We start from the raw sequence: 17,991 nt of genomic DNA, 5'->3' as shown, positions 1-17,991 counted from the left end.
CAGCTTTTATCCCTTTAATTCTCATATGGGCCCGTTTTAGTTTTTATTATTTCACTAATTACGTGTCCCTCTCCTTTCGCCGCCTTTATGTCCACTCCTAGTTTTGGTTTGGTGTCTTACGGATGCCTTCTTGATGTGTCGGGGGGGGGGGGAGCTGCGTCCTGTGAACGTTGCCTTTGCCTTGTTGATCTTTATTCTCGTTTTTTAGTCAATCATGTGTGTTGTTGATATATTCATAACCTTAAGTTAATAACGTCAGATACACTAATCAACGATTTGTGAAGCATCATGCAATGCGCTTGTATTATATTAGGTGTATATCGAAAGAACTGCCACGTTTTGTCAACAAAAATCGTCAAAATTTTGACGTGCGTTGGTTGGCAAAATTTTAATTTTTTGTGCACCCACTTTAGTGGCGGGCATTTAAATTTACCCTTGTCCGTCCGTCCGTCCTTCCGTCCGTCCGTCTGTCCGCACTCACAGGAGAGTAATTGTGTGGCTAGAGGGACAATAGGTAACTGTTCTTTCTCTTTGATGTCATTCATTCCGTAATGCTTTTATGTGGCTATTTTCTGTTGTGTGGCTAAAAAGAACAATAGAGAGAACAATAGAGTAGCCACATAATTACTGTCCTGTGAGAACTTCCGTCCTTCCGTCCGTCTGTCGGTCCTTCCGTCCGTCCGTTCTCCTTTGTGTCGCACGTAACTCAAAAAGTATTTGACCTAGAGTCATGAAACGTTACAGAAATGTTGATCAGCATGTGTAGTTGTGCACCTGGGTATTTTTGTCTGGATATATTTAGTATTTTTAGAGTTATTGCCCTTGACTTAGTAAAATTTTGAAATTTTCAACTTGTGTCGCACGTAACTCAAAAAGTATTTGACCTATAGTCATGAAACTTTACAGGAATGTTGATCAGCATATGTAGTTGTGCACCTGGGTATTTTCGTCTGGATATTTTAGTATTTTGAGAGTTATTGCCCTTGACTTAGTAAAATTTTGCAATTTTCAACTTGTGTAGCATGTAACTCAAAAGGTATTTGACCTAGAGTCATGAAACTTTACAGGAATGTTGATCAGCATGTGTAGTTGTGAACCTGGGTATTTTTGTCTGGATATTTTTAGTACTTTTAGAGTTATTGCCCTTGACTTAGAATTTTTTTGCAATTTTCAGCTTGTGTCGCATGTAACTCAAAAAGGATTTGACATAGAGTCATTAAGCCTTACGGGAAGGTTGCTCAGCATATTTAGTTTTGCACCTGGGGTTTCGCTTGTGGATTTATCCAGTATTTGTAGAGTTATTTATCTTGACTTAGTAAAAACTGTTTCATTATGTTGTTATTTGTTCCTTGAGTGCTTGAGTTAGAATCAACCAACTTTACAGGAATAATGATCAACATCACTAAATTACAGGAATAATGATTCACATCACTATGAAGCTATGCACCTGGGACTTTGCATGTGGATTTTTTCAGTTTTGTTAGATTTACTGCCCTTGACTTACAGTAGTATAAATTTGCAATTTTCAACTTGTTCATGCATAGCTCAAAAAGTATTTGACTTATAGGCCTGAAAGTTTACAAGAATGTTGGTCAGCATGTGTACTTATGCACCTTGGGGTTTCCTTGTGGATTTATTCAGTATTTGTAAAGTTCTTGCCCTTTACTTAGTAAAAGATATTTAGTTTTCAAAAATATTTGACCTAGAGTCATAAGATTGACAGAACAGTGGCGCGTAGGGGCACCCGTGTCCTATGGACACATTTCTAGTTTAAAATAACATTTTCAAAAAATTGAAATGACATAAGTTTCGTACATTTGCCTTTCGATGGCAAATACGTTCGGTTCTCACAAACACAAGTAGTGCGTTATGTTTTCACAATGGAACTTTATGCAATCTGTTGGGACAATCCTCGTATAGACTAATACGTTGAGTGCGAATTTCATAGAATCACACTGACGTCGAATGACGTTGCGACTCATTATTGCATAGTTTTAAATCTTTGTTTTTTTAATCGATATCATAAATTGGATAAAATTCTGCTTGTAGAATGGAAACATATCGAAATGTCATATAACAATATGGTGATCTATTTTTTATAGATTTTATAGAAGTATAACACGAACTTTTTGAACAAACCTTTTATAAATTAGGGCACCAAAGGGCGGGTACATTTTTGACCTCAGAGCCGGATCCTTTTTGTAAATGACTGCATGATAAATATCTTATCTCTTTATTTTCTTAGAGAAGTCTTTTAAGATTTGTATGACACATGTCTACTTAAACTAAATGACCCCTTGGGCGGGACCGGTTACGCGAAACCCAGAGCATGATTTATAACTTTTGTAGCTGTCCACGTGGCAATGCTACCTCAAACATTTGCCTATGTAAAGTAAGTGACCCCTGAAGCTGGGCCATTTCTGTCCCTGTGAGTTCGATGTATATACCTTTTATCGATGATCATAAGGCTCTATAAGCCTTCCTTTATGAAATTACAATGTCAACAGCGTAGGCATTTGTCTTTTAGCATTTCGTAACAAATATCTACAAATATTTTTAAAATTATGCAGCTTGGGGAAAAATTACATATCACATGTGAATACATTACTGACTTTTACATTATAAAATAAATACTGTGACCTTTTACAGCAATGTATATCAGGTGAACGAACCAGACACTCTTGTTTAAATATTGGTCGATGACTGAAATCTGGTGTTGTAATCTGATTGTATGCATATGCTGTAAATTTTCTTGTTTTATGACGTATATTTTATATAACGATATATGTTATGCCTAAAGCAAGATATAACAATTTCATGAACACGACGATGACAAATCTCCATATTAAATTACCTGGGTCCATTTTTCCTTAAATGTTGAACGTAAAGTAGTGCCTTTTTAACGAATAATAATTGACCTGCTGAAGAGAGTCTTCATTAACTATATAAATGGTATTGTAACAAAATAATTCTTCGCAAATACTAAGGTCAGACACAAAGCAAGTGACTGACATAAAATGTGCTAAGAAGTGAACTTCTTCTTACAGAAGTCAATAGCAAGTTAACGAATTTGAATCCAAACTCAAACCCCCAACTAAGCAACGAACTAAGGTTTTTGGCAATTCTTGTTTTAGATAAGTCTATAGCTACAAGCATGACGTCACTATTGAAAAGTATTATATTCTACTGTAAATTCTTAACGTCTGGATTTCAAATTTGAAATATGTTTTATTACATCATTATATCATTGCCAATAATATTATCATATGTTTTTTTCTCTTTTTTTTTCATTGTTTTGTCTTTCATTTTGCGTCCAGTACTATATTACATGACCATGTTGTCTCCTCTGAAAGCTCTTGTAAAGTTAAACCTGTACGTATTTATATATATATTGACAATATATTTACAAAGTAGATATTTTATACTTATTATAGTTGTGTAGATTCGTAAAATTCGAAATAGGAATAATGTAGTTTTTACGATTTGTGCAGAACACTTATGTTCACAAACGTTTTTAAGTTGAGAAAATAACATAATATGCCAAGCATTTGAAGCATCTATGAATCCAGTAAAGTAGGAAGCATCCTTTTGTCATATAATACGGAACATTAATGTAGTTTTCTTGACAATCATTTTTCATCGAAAATGGCCAGGCAAACGATAATAAAAGAGTTTTTTTTTAATTTATACAACAGAAGCAGATCGACATTCATACAACACAGTCCAGTAAATCTCCAGCTACATGAGACCACTTAAATGTCACCCAGCACGACACCGAACGAAATGCAGGAGAAGGGCAGATAGGACGAACATAGCTGAAAAAATCCTTGTTTATAATTTTGTTAAAATTTCCATGACTGAACTGTATGGCCATGTACAATTTTGCACCAGCTTTGTAATTCTGGATCGATTGATGCAAATATAATATTACAGACAAATGGATTTTAGCGCATGGAAAACTGATGACGCATCATTTTCCAGGTAGTATAAAACAGCTTAAAAACGTCAATAAAGACATATCACTGCGGAGCGAAGTCTTGTTGTTTAGTTTTTGTAATAATGGAACACGCTTTTAGTTATATTTTGGTAAGTTAATAACATTTATTTTGTTTAAAAAATAAATATATATTTCTATTGGAAATATTATGCTAATAGTTTTAAATGCATCACTGTTGTTAAGTATTCTTTTTCTTTTAAAAATCATTTGTTGTTGAAATCATAACTAATTTAGTGTTAGGTACATGCATAACTTTTTCACAAAATATGTCAACAAAATAACTGACCCAAACCATTTTGAATCTGTTAATTATGATAAAACAGGGGAAATATCCCTAAAGAACGTCCAAAGGTTAGTGTACGGTTGTTTCATTTTCTGAGATTGTAAGTGTAAAAAATGACTGTTTTCTTTTTTTCTGTTTTTTTTTCCCCTTGTTATGTTGGATGTTAATAAATTCACACCGATACTTTGAAGGTGTCTTATAACGATGTATAACGATTTTCAAGCTTTACTGTGGGAGGAAAACGTCAGGGGTCCCTCCGAGCATCCTTTAAGATACGAACAGGCATCTGGAGAGAACAACCCCATTTCGTAAGCTTACTGGGCAGTTCTCTCAGATGAAAAAAAAATCCAAATTCCCTACAAAGTTGTAACGGGCAAACGATTCGGGGGTGGCGACCTAAATTACTTGGTCGAGAACATTTACAGTAAAAGAATTGACCAAAGTAATACGTTAAGAAATTTACTTTGCCATATTTTACAAAACAATCTTTACAATATTGCCGACGTGAAAACGTGTCAATATAAATGTTCATTGAGTAGATTTAGTTTATACGTTTTCATTCCTAATTGATTAAAATAATGCATTATCTATACAAAACTTTAACTTTAACAGAGAGAGAAAAAAAACAACAACAACAAAAAACTTATGGACAATAGGAGTGACAAATATTGTGAAAACGTTCTAGAAATATAATTTTGATCAACAAAAAGTTTTAATTTTGTTAAATTTGTTGAATTATTCTTATTAATTTATTTTATTTCTTACATATTTATTCTAGTTATTATAGAATAAAAACACCTTTACAGTGACTGTTATGTATGGTGATAGTTTCGTTATTTTGGACAATTAACATAGATTGTTATTTATAACTCGGTAGATTCTTAAGATATGTTGAGTTAGATATATTCTCTGGAGAATTAACGAAAATATTAAAAGCAGTGTTGAATATTTGAGCCGCACCACGACAAAATAAACATATTCCGTTTGCGACCAGCATGGATCCAGACCAGCCTTCGCATCCGCGCAGTCTGATCAGGATTCATGCTGTTCGCTTACCAACCCTCTTACAAGTAGAGAAACTGATAGCGAACAGCATGGATCTTGATTAGACTGCGCGGATGCGCAGGCTGGTCTGGAACCATGCTTGTCGCAAACGCACTATGTTGTTTTGTCGTGACGCGGCTCAATTTTTGGAGGAAGTTCACATATCTGAAATATCCAAGAAAATTAAAAAGAAAATTTATTTCCAATACTTCTTTAGATTAGATTTTGAAAATCCTTTATATTACTCGTATTATACTAATTATAGAATGTCCAATTGAATATTGAACTTAAATCATTTTTGTGAAGTCAATAAGACACTGCTTCATGCAGAATATCTAAGCTTAAGACATTGTAGTTTTACAGAATGAGACTTCACTGTTTTTTCCTATATCAGTCTATATAAATCAATTATCCATGGGGCGGGGCCAATTTTGATATAAAGAAGCCCAAGCCTCTGTTCTGCACATTATCTCATTATAAATAATAATTTTTTTTGCAAAAAAGTAACATTTTTTCCTAGTATTTTTAATTACATTCCACCGGTTTAAAAGATACAGGCCGGACACAAAAACTACTAAGACACGGACGGACGAACGATTAGCTACATAACAATATACACCGAATTCTTTTCGGGCGAACAAAAAAATAAATGTTGTCACCTTATACGACTGCAGCTGACATTTATATATTACAGGATATTGTAGTCTATCGTGAAGAAAAGTGTACAAATACAGTGCTTTGAACCAATTTGAATTTGAAAAGAGAATATTTACCATTTTGGTAATTTCCTGCCCCTTATGTGCAAGTGAGATAAAATAATTTTGTACAGAATTCAACAAATCAATAAAATGACTATGGGGCATCAAAATTTCAATAGATGGCCAGAAAATCTAAATATCTGTGTTACAACTTTAATACTGAATAATGTCATTATTCAATTGCATATGGTGTGTCCTGCAGAAACCTTCTGTCAGTTATGTAATACATATTTTAACCTTTACAACAATCAAATTATCAAACTCCGCCCACCGGTTACGATACGGCCTTCACACAAATCACGTGATGATGGTCTTATCACGTGATTGTGTAAAAATGGCGTATACGCCAATGAAATCGTTAAACTGTAATAAACAGCAACATTTAGACTTGAACTCTGCTCTCAAATATGTCGATATGATTGAAAAAAATTGATTTTTGTAAAGCGTAGAGTCGAAATTAATAATTACTTGAATGATTTCTCTTTCGAGAGGGGTCATTGTTTTTGAAATAAACGGTGCGGTATTAAAATTTTTAAAAATTATTTTCATAATGATTATGTTTCCACAATTATTTTTTATTTTAGTTCACATCTAACACATATCGGTCTTGAAACATTAACAAAACCGTGCTTACTTTTTAAAATAAATACAGAAATTGAAAAAATTCATATCCTCAAAAATCTTGACATGGCAGAGATCTAATCCTGTAAGGGGAGATCACTGCGTAGGAAATTGTCAAATTATATGTTTTTGGGATTATCAATATTATTTTTGTTTTCGTCTTCTTTTTGTTTATCTTTTTAATATTATTAATTGTTTGATTATTTCATGAGGAAAATAGAGTAAACAACATACAGTTACACCATTTCAAATGATATTTTACATTTTATTATGAAGTGTAAGCATAAAGTCCTCTTCGAACACAACTACATGCATTATGATGGCAAAATAACAATGGCTTAATGTAATGAAAAATATATTCATCAATTTGAAATTAAATGGCTCTTAATATGTAGCTTTTAACCTCTTGAATACACGGATAAAAACATTTCTCCGGGTCATTAACAAAAACTTATTCTTTTCAGATATTTATCTCACTGTTAATCGTGTCTGACGCCGATGAAAGTGGATGCAAAAGTCCGAAAATCTACGAATGCAATACACATTCTGACGTAAGTTTGACAAGTATTTGCTTCTTATAATAATAATAATAATAATAATAATAATAATAATAGTAATAAAGACTTTATTTAAAGAGGCAACAGAGTTAGGCAGCCTAGTCTTCCCTATGAGCCTCTATCAAAATGTACATACATACAGTTACAAACAGAAGATTTATATAAACAAAAAAAGATATTGTAAAAGTATCCTTTCTTTATATACGATGTAAAGTTACATAAATATATTGAATTAAATAAATTCTTGTTGGAGTACTATAAATGACAAATCCGGTCTTCTGAACAAAGTAGCCGTCAGAGCTAAGAATAGAAGAAAATAAATTTAACATTTTGTCATGAAACGATAGATTGTGATAAAACTTTAAAAATGACCATTTGGCAGTCTTTCATTAAAAAATTTCTAACGTTGGTAAAATTGCACGGGTGTGAACTGAATAGAATTGCTGTTAGATCTAATGTGATCAACATTAAAAAAAAGACCATTTGACGGTCCTTTATCAAAATTGATAACGTTGCTAAAATTACACGGGTGTGAACTGAATTAAATTTCCCTAGCAATGCTTCGTAAGTCTTTCCTTCTGTTGCACACGACCAGATCGTCCACAGCTTTAGCGGTTTCATCGTTGGTGGCCTCTTTGGCCGCCACGGCCGCTCATCATCTCCAATGCTCTTCCTTTAAGTAGATTCAGCAGCCCATTTTTTCACAGTGCTATAGCAATGGGACTCCTTCCCAAGTTTATCCATGAAGTCTTCATGGATTTCCTTGGGGGACATCACTTTCTTACAGAGGTACTTAATGATGGCTCTAATTTCAACTTTCTCCATTTGGTCTAAATGACACACCCCTCTACTGATCAAAGTGTGTTTATGTTACTTAATCTGTGTAAAACCGCGTGGAATCTCAGTAATCTTCAATAAGATATCGGTATCGACGTACCGTGTATTAATGTAAGTGTAGTGGCTAGAAGTATATCGGGCCGAGAACTTTTTGATAATACCTCGAATTTCTATATAAGCAGTTGTTCCTCTGTTTCTATATTTTGAACAGCACTTTGAATGAGGTCCATTAATAAAAACACGTTATTGCATAGCAAAATAGATACGACGCTGACACGAAACCTCTTAAATAAAATATTTCTTGTTATTTAATCTTTTCTTTTTTAAAATATCACAGATTATTATAGTTTCACACATTATTTCTGACATAATGAAATATTTAATAATCCTAAGAATTATTGAAAAAAAAATAATGCAGCAAGATCAACAACAAAGTATGTTGAGGTTCCGTTACATTCGTCTGAAATCACTTTTTATGCTGTGAATGATAAACAAGAACATGTAAACATTTCCTATGTCACTGGGACATTTTATAACCAAACGTGAAAAAGGGAAAACGTCCGGCATATGGTCTTGTCCGGCAGAGGGTCGGCATCCAGTGAGTACTATACTTAATACCAATATCACTAAGTTCGTAGAACGTTCAAAGGAAAATATACTTTGTTATAATTTAATTCCACTGCAAGTTTCTATATGTGTATATATCAGTATTTAACAATATGTTCATAGGGATTTGGGTGGGGGCATTTTTTTATTGACTTAATATATTATATATTTAGTAGGTAGATACTTTAGGTGGTTCTCTAAATTTGGGTGGGATACGGAAGCATTAATGTTACGGTCGCCGGTTCTTCAAAGGATTTATAAACTTTTGCTAGTACAGCCTTCATTTATTCACTGTTGCCTTCACATATGGTAGGTAAATATCCACATTGGTCCTAACACATTGCGCAGAGGAAGGGATCATTGTCGTCATGGTCAAGTTTACAAGATAAATGTGTATTCTTCTGAACAATTTTCTAAATAAATAACTGAGGGTTTTGAAATTTGACAGTAACATACCATGGTTTGTCTTGTAACCTTTTTGACTGCTTCAAGCATAGTTTCCTAGTATTTTCTTCTTTTGGCTTATTCTAACTTGTTTTGCATTATTTTAATAAGTAATGTTATAATTTCAGTGTACAGCACATGAATTGATACAACATGCCTGTGTTGACAAAAACGGGCAGAAAATTTGTATGAGATGTAAGATGAACATGAATAATTTACATTTAAAGAAATTCTTTCACTGTTTTATATTTGATTTCAACAATCAATGTTTTATTTTTTACAGTTACAAAGTTAACAAAAAATAAAAAAATAAATGCCAACGCAACAAGATAACGCTTGCATATTTAAAGTAGAAGAAAAGACAAAATATTCTTTTGTAAAGATATTTCACCTCTTACTTTCAGAAATAACCTTCTCTACCCCAATCATACTGCTGGGTCTGTCGGTAAAGAAACAGTGACAAAAATTACCTGTGAGAACATCGCCGAATAACCACGCTGATTAACATGTAACATGACATAACATTTAAAAATGTTAATAGTTTGGCCGTGGGTATCCGACGATGACCTATGAAACACATTGAATGTTTTTTTTATATCCTGTAGGTTTGTGCGAAGACTTTAGCCAGTGTAAATGGAATAAAAGTGGACTTTTTTGTGAATGCGGAGGAGGCTTTTTCGGCGATCATTGTGAATGTAAAAGCGGTAATTAAAAAAAACTTCCACATTTTTTAAGTTAATGATTTACTTTGACTTTTGTAAAATGTAGTGTCTGTAATCCAAATAAAACATATCCTAAAGAGGAATACAGATTTTTGCCTTTGTTTTCAATATTATCAGTTTGCTAATTAAACCTTTCAGAAACTAGTCATTGTGACCCAAACCCTTGTGTCCACGGCTGCTGTAAAGAAGATGGTGATAGTTACAGTTGCCAGTGTAAATCTGGATGGGAAGGACAGCATTGTGATACAGGTAGTGCAGATTCGGATTGACTGCATGTATTATTTATTTTTCGTTGCATTCCTTGTGTTTTTCATTGTTTAGTGGGTACACTTTAATTCTTATTTATTAACTGAATATCAAGCATCTGTGCTATTACAAGTATCGCCCCTGCATTTGTTTGGTGCCTTGTTGGGTTCAATGTCAGTGGTTTGGTGTAATTTGGTTTTGTACCGGGCTGCTTTCCCTGATTGTTGGTCTGTATTCTTATACTTCCCTCCTGTCAGTCATAGACCATTTTCCGTACTGATTATGAACATATCTTCAATTGTCGCACATTCTTGTATGTTTATTGAGTAAGAGGCGAAATAATTTTATTCAGTTACAATATCTAGTCTATCACCACCCTTGTATGTATGCTTATAATAACCAGAAAAAGTTGGGGCCTGATATAAAGATGTATTAAGATATTTTTATCATTTGTACATGCTATTTTAAGACCTCTCCAATTCTATCCTTTCGGGCATTGTCTACTGTCATCAGTGTGAGGGACCTGCATAGATTTGACGCAGTCCTCAATTTGCTCTTCTTCTCAGGTGACTTCAATTTCATATAACCCGAAAAAGGCAAATTGTTCAACCTTGTTTGAATAATCGCCCCTCTGGGCTATTTAAACATGAACGGTGGCTGTGTTGTCTTCAGGTCCCAAACAGTTGCGAGAGGCTCTCTTTTTCGAGGAAGACTCATGCCTGCATATTGTTCATTCTATTTTCTTTTGAGTGTTTTAGCGGACAGTTTCTAATCGTCAACTCAGGAACCTTAAGTATGGACATCAACGTTCGATCTCTGTTGGATGTCAAATCAAATTTAACACTATAATTTATTACGTTTGGGCACATCGGTCTTCAATTTGCTAGGTGTATAAAGACCGAGGTGGGACTTTCACCCAGTCTCAATTTCCTATTTTTGGATAGTGTCGGTTGTGGAAACAGAAATGCCTCTTTTCTACCCCGATATTTTTTGAGTTCAAGATGAATAGTGATATGGCGTTTACTTGAACGAACGTCTATGTTTGTTAAATGTCTATGCTGATTAAATTGATGGTTTCTGAAGTATTGTGTTCTGTCTCTGATTTTCATTGCTCTTAATTATTAATGTCAACATAAACGGAAAGCGTTTTCACGGAGAAAATTGGAATATTGCCAACTATCTTTAAGTGTAAAATGCCGTGAAACTAAAACCTTAAGAAAGAAGCAGCAATATGTTTTGAAAGCCACGATGATTTGTACAATATTTAAGGCAGTTATGCATCATAAGACTAGAGCGTCCAATATATAGTAAAGTGTGGTTCAAACAATTATTTCTTTATCTAACCGCTAACGTCGACGTGACTTCAAAATGATAGTTTAACACGAATAGTCTTTCACGTCTATCATAGTTTAGCCAAATGAATAAAATAAAAAATGAGATTATGAATGAATTGTAAGTACGATATTTAAAGATTTATTTCTAATATGTTGTTATTTACAGATATAAATGAATGTTTATCTAGCCCGTGTGGAGTTGGTTACTGTATAGATGAATTAAACAAGTTTAAATGTGAATGTCCGAAAGATTATATTGACAACTGCCAAGGGATTGATCGTAAGTTGTTTCTTGACAATATGTTACATATTTATCTTTTTAAGTTTTTTGAAGTTTGCTTAAATATTTTAAAATCAGCCACAGATAAATAACAGGTGCATGAATATATCTATAGTTTAATTAAGAGCTGGCCTTTAATAATATATTTTGGATCTATGGATTGCCTTATTGTAACAGAACAGAACAGAAAATTTATTCAGTCTTATGCATGTACAGCACATCAACATCAACCAATATATAAATATATAAATACATTTGTGACAACTGTGACATAGTTAAAACACATAATTATATACAAGTTACATATATATACAATAACAGATAGAGTCATGATATTATTTCTGACAGAATATGATAAGTTTGAGCAAAACTTAATCATTTACTTTATCGTTTTCTTTATCAAATACATGCATCTCAAGTTAACAGCAGATGCGGTCAAAATATGATTCAATTTGTTTCATGCAAAGTTGAATAGTCGAAACTTCTTTGTAATATATTGTTTTGTTAAATTGTTCATTTTTGTACTTACTATAACGTTTAAAGATTAATGAAATAACGTTGAAAATGTACGAAGAATACCAATTTAAGTTTTTATATAATAAACAACTGTACATTGTTTGGAGAAGTGTTGATCCCTAGACAGTTTTACAATCAGAATGTAAAAAGGCGGACATAAACTATTACGTTTATAAATAAATACCAGCATGGGATTATAATGTCGTGTTGATAGAAGTCTGGAGGAGAAAAACCCTGAGTGTGTTAATGAGATAACAAAGGGTGCAAAATCTGGCACACCTTTGTATCGACGTAAGCAATGTTAAATTAACTCAATAACCTCAATGTGAAACACTGGCAGGAACAGATGAAATATGAAGCAACATTTTAGGTGTTGTACTTTTTACTGTTATTAATAGTCGTTGTTCATAACAAACGACGGCTGGTGTTCTATTTTTTTAAAATATGTTTGTCCTTGTAGGAGCTCTGTTTATTAAATATTTATATAGCAAATTAACATGGTTAAATAAATATCTGCTTCGTTTTGGTTATGATAATTGCTGATGGCGATTGCATACTACAGTCCATGCAACCAGAGTAAAAATTAATCTATTAATCAATTAATTTATTAGTGTTTGATTATTGGAAAAAAAATTCTCTCTGAGGTTTTAGCAGCTCTTAAAAGACAACTTTTAAAAAAAAAAAGAATGTTTTCAGAGAATTTTATTTACAATGTGTGATATATGCTGTAATATTTTGATTTGTGCAAACAGTGTTGGGAGGCAATCAAATATTAATTGTTTGCTATATTTTAGCTCTGGTAGTGAATCTTATTATCGGATACCGACAAGTAACATGTAGCTCCGTCTATAATGGCCACGGTCCGGTAAAAGCTGTAGATGGTATCATTGGAAACACATATAATCTCCTATACCACAGCGGCAAAAATGATGTTAAGCCATGGTTTCGTGTAAAACTGATTAGAAAATATTATATCGGTCGAATTGTACTTTATAATAGAAAAGACCAGGTCTGTACTACATATTACGATAGAAGAAAAAGAACAAATCCTGACTGTGGTAAGTTTTTGTGCTGTTGTGTTTTGGTAATTTAAAGATAACCCATTTTAGATAAAAAGCTAAGGTTCTGTAAAACGTATTTTGATTATTTGTAAAGTACAGAGCAAATGAATTCACACATTTTTTATACAAAATATTAAAATATGTCCGTACATACACTCAGTCTGACATTATAAATTTTGTAGTAGTTTAATTGAACTGACTAATTTTTGACTATACATGTATTAATGATTTCTATGTAAGATACACGTTTTAAAGTTAAGTTAGAACTGTATGCTTATATTGAAAAGTGTTCTTTGCAAAGCGATATACTGGTTTAAGGCTGTAGGTGAGTCTGGCAATCTGTTTTCACTTTGAAACAGCTCGTCCTTTTTGAGTAACTCTAGACAATAATAATTGTCAAGATTATTTTCTTAACGTTTAGTGAAATTGACTATAGTTGACTGTACCTTTGTTATATATTGATGTATTGTATGTATACTTAGATACAATGAATGTTAAAACAATAATATAAACTCAATTTGATCTTGACCTTTATATGACCTTGACTTAAACGATGTTATATTCAAATTCTGTTAAACTTGTCCATAAATTACTTATCAATTGATTCATACTTGGACAAACGAACACTAAGCTTAAAACAATCATGTAAAACAGCTCATGTTCTCACCAATTAGGTGAAATTAACAGATTTTGCTAATCTTTGTCTTAGCTTTGTTATCATATGGGCATTATATTTAAACTTTGAGATAACTAATATGAAGTTAATCCCCTAAGAAGGTCCAACTGAACTTGGCCTCGACTTTTCTATGACCAAAAATATTTTGATTTTTTTCTCAAAATAGTCATAGCATTTTTGTTATTTATAGAAGGATTTCGTTGATTTATAAACAAAACAACGCTTTCTATGACAGTATCCTGTTGAGCAAAACAGATAGATCATTGGCAATGAAATGATCTTAGATTAAGGCCAAAATGCATAAAGTGAACCAATTATATACATGTATCTTAACCTGTGAACCAATTATGATACATGCATGACCTTAACCTTTAAATGTCCTTGTAAGTCAAATCATTACATTTTCATGAATTGGCTAATAAAGAAGGTTTTTCATTCATATTTATTTATTTCAACCCTTTGGACAAAACTGTTTTGTGAAAAAAAGAGACTTCAGTATGTCCTTGACCTTAAATTATATTTGACCTTTGAGGACAAATGTATAATAAACACAAAATAGATTTACGCTTAGAATGTAATTTTAAATGGAGAAAGTGCTGCCAAAATAAAACTTGTTCCATATGCACAAGGACACTTTTCTAGAAATAGTTTTGTAAAAGAAACGAAATGCCTTAAAATTATTGTTGCAAAGGAGAATTCGTACTCACCCAACCACTCTAAAAACTTGCCATGCATCGCGCCTAAGTACTGTGCGTTTCTTAGTTGACGTTCTACATTGTATGGTAGCTGATTTTGAACGCTGGTGTGCGCGTTGTCGTACTTTCGTCTTGTCGCCCTGTCGCTAACGATGTACGCCAAACGGCGCGTTGTCGCGATGTCACATTGTCGCTCGGTTCAAACGAAGGATTTGCTTATAAGCCAAGCGACAGGGCGACATCGCGCGCCGTTTGGCGTGCTTCGCTTGAGACATGACAACAATACGCTTGCGACAAGACGAAAAGATAAAAAGATGATAAGACAAGACGAATTTTCGATTTTTAGATTTTTTTCATATTTGCTCTCTTTGTTTCTAGTTTTTCAACATTGTGCTTTTTTCTTCTTCTTGGGATTTTGGGGTTAAAATATTTGAATATATTTATTGAAACATTACTAATTAGCCATTAGGTTTTATTGAAATATTATTTATTTTAGGGGCTCGATTGAGAGATTTGACGATCAAAGTTGGAGAAAATGTTTGTGCAAGGTATACCCGTCCTCCAAAAAATGAACAATATATTCAGATTAGATGCGCGAACAAACCATATGGTGATGTTATCACCGTAATGAAAGATGGTGTATGGCTTCACTTTACGGAGATACAAGCATTTACAAACTAATACTATAAATTTAATAAAAGCAACGTGCCTCCAGATTCATGCTAATTTTCAAGAAATTATTGACAATGTATTCAAAAAATAAAATATTGTAAAGTGAAGCTGACGTTCAATTGTTCCCATACTTTTTGACCGTAAGAAAATCGTCTACAAATAAAAAGCAATCTACACAAGAATTGATAACTTTGAAAATAGTGTTAGTTTTCAGACCAAAAGTGTTCGTGACCATTGAAGATTATAAAAATATTTTAAAGCAACTTCCAATATCCTTATTTTTGTTGGTCGACTGAAATGCCAGTAACCCCGTGCCAACTGAGAAAATAAAAGATAACATTATCAACTTTATCTATTCAACAAAAGATATTATATGACTTCCATAGCAACCATTGACTTTCCTTAGCAATCAGTGACTTCAATACCAACCATTCACTTTTCATATCAATTATTGATTTCAATAACAACAATTGACATTTCATAGTAGTAATAGACATTTATTAGCAACCAAAGCACTAAACGAAATCTTTAGCAACCGGTGACTTCCATGGTAAAAGGGACTAACTTTGCAACCAGTGACTTCCATGGAAGCCATTTATTTGCATGGTAACCATTTTCTTTCTTTAGAATCTACAGCGAGCACAATAGCCACGTCTATATAGCGACCACGGAATTTCCTTAGCGACTAATAACTCCCCTGCAAACTAATGACTTTGAATAGCAAACTATAGACTAACAATACAACCATAGACTTTTTAGCAACCATTGACTTTCCACAGCGAGCAGTGAATTCCACTGCAATTGTTTACTTTCCTTAGCAACAAGTGACGTCCATAGCAAATAATGACTTTCATAATAATCATTTTACTAAAAGGCAACAATTTACTTTCTAAACAAAAACAAACAAGTGTTTTATAACCCTTCCAGATTTCCCCCCTTTTTGATTGGATATTGATCCGCCGAAAAAAAATGGTATAACCGAGCCAGACAGGTAATATAAATATTAAATTTACCCTTTGGTTTCCCCACGTTGTTGTGAAGATGCGCATACGGTTCGTTGTTGTGCAGTGTAAATTCCGATATACAAGCCTTTTAACTGTCAAATAATTTACAAAAATAAAATAAAGATAAATATTCCCATCAGTATTTAAAACAAATATGACCTCGCCAAAGCTTGATTAATTATAAAAAAGTGCCTTCAACAGACTACTCTTTTTCTCTTGTTTACATTCGTTAGGTGACGGTGATGATATTTGCGGTATAGGGTTGCCCTAAAGGGAATGTAATTTCGACGTTTCATTCGAAACAGCAATAGTTCATTTTATTACCCCTCACTTTTTACGTAATGTTAATTTTCCAAATGCATCTGGGAGTTATTCTTACTGTTAATGCAAGTGTACCACGTGACTAAGAATTTTGTACGGTTACATAGGTAACAGTATTTTTTAACAGTATAAAACTTGTCACGTGGTCTATTTTCTAAATAAAATGAAATAAAATGGCCGCCATTTTTTTCTCGATTCATTCTTATTTTCGACGAATTTATTACATTTGCGGCTTATAATGAGGAACGGGGATTGAGTTAAAGAGTATTTCAAATAAAAAACATGGAATTAAAGCCTGGATCACGTCTTTCACTGACGATACACTTATACCTTAACGTAACTCGAAGAACTTGTATCTATGCGTGCATTTTAAATACATTTTTGCCACTTCAGTGAGAATCGTGGTGGGATTATAAGCAAGCAAAAATCATACCGAAATAAATGAACCAGATATTAAGTAAGCATAATTAGGAGAAACGATGAAACTATACATCATAAAACATGTTACTCTAAATCTGCACCATTCTTAATATATTTTGAGATCGTGTAAAAAATAGCTTTCAAGCCCTGGTTAAATTGCAATAAAATTCATCATTGTCTATTTTACTGAAACATTATGCTGATGTATTTGTAATATTCGATACATAATTTATATCCTCCATAAGGCTTTTAGTAGACAGTCTTCTTCGACTGAAGAAGGTTATAAGTTCAAGCCACGTGATACCAAATACATGAAAAATGGTACTGACAGCTCCTGGCTTGGCGCTAAGCATTAAAACAGCAGTGGAAAGAAAATTTAATATATCGAAGGCAAGAAATAGCCCAACTATGTTTCATGTGGGAAATTAGATCGTACACTGGTAAGAGAACCTGTTCAGGTCTATGATAGACGGGCTATCAGTAGATGACTTTAAAAAGTGTTGAAATATCTTGAAAAAAGTGATCCCTCGGAAGCATTTAAAACAGCAAAAGATTCATGAAAATCTTGTACATGATGGATTATAAAAAGTGCAACAACCCTCACACCCCCTTGTACAGGCTTAAGCGGGACTCAAATCTCAACACTTAAAAGTGCTGGACTCAATTATATTAAAGGACCAGAAAAATGTAGCAACACTGAAGTGAAGTACGGGGCACCTTTTTAAGGCTGCCACACTGCACTGGACACCTGCTGCTTTGATATACAACTCCGATTCAGTACCTGACTCCTTTTCAATTTCACATTTCAATATTTTCAAAATATTGCCAGCGCTTTAGGCCGTACAACGTCTTGAAAGACGTATTTTGAGTTAAGGATTTAGTGCCGAAACAAAACAA

At 33.2% G+C, this 17,991-nt stretch overlaps 1 protein-coding gene across 1 annotated transcript; it reads left to right on the top strand.

Annotated features, from left to right (window-relative positions):
* Positions 1-3,936: 3,936 nt before the first annotated feature.
* LOC132753440 (protein jagged-1-like) lies at positions 3,937-15,456 on the top strand. The gene is made up of 8 exons (XM_060743915.1): positions 3,937-4,086; positions 7,168-7,254; positions 9,276-9,342; positions 9,753-9,851; positions 10,008-10,118; positions 11,616-11,729; positions 13,040-13,303; positions 15,174-15,456. Exons 1-8 carry the CDS (start codon positions 4,060-4,062, stop codon positions 15,356-15,358), a joined length of 954 nt encoding a protein of 317 aa, XP_060599898.1. The 5' UTR covers positions 3,937-4,059; the 3' UTR covers positions 15,359-15,456.
* The last annotated feature ends 2,535 nt before the right edge of the window (positions 15,457-17,991 follow it).

This window comes from Ruditapes philippinarum, unplaced genomic scaffold (genome assembly GCF_026571515.1).
Source record: "Ruditapes philippinarum isolate M1 unplaced genomic scaffold, ASM2657151v2 ctg3_1_1_1_1, whole genome shotgun sequence".
Taxonomy (NCBI): domain Eukaryota; kingdom Metazoa; phylum Mollusca; class Bivalvia; order Venerida; family Veneridae; genus Ruditapes; species Ruditapes philippinarum.
The sequence above is the reverse complement of the archived record's forward strand: the minus strand, read 5'-3'. Positions and strand labels throughout refer to the sequence as shown.

Coding starts and splice junctions, on each gene's coding strand:
- LOC132753440 (XM_060743915.1), top strand. CDS start 4,060: ATGGAACACGCTTTTAGTTATATTTTG. Junction 7,255..9,275: donor AATGCAATACACATTCTGAC/GTAAGTTTGACA, acceptor TTATAATTTCAG/TGTACAGCACATGAATTGAT. Junction 13,304..15,173: donor AAGAACAAATCCTGACTGTG/GTAAGTTTTTGT, acceptor TATTTATTTTAG/GGGCTCGATTGAGAGATTTG.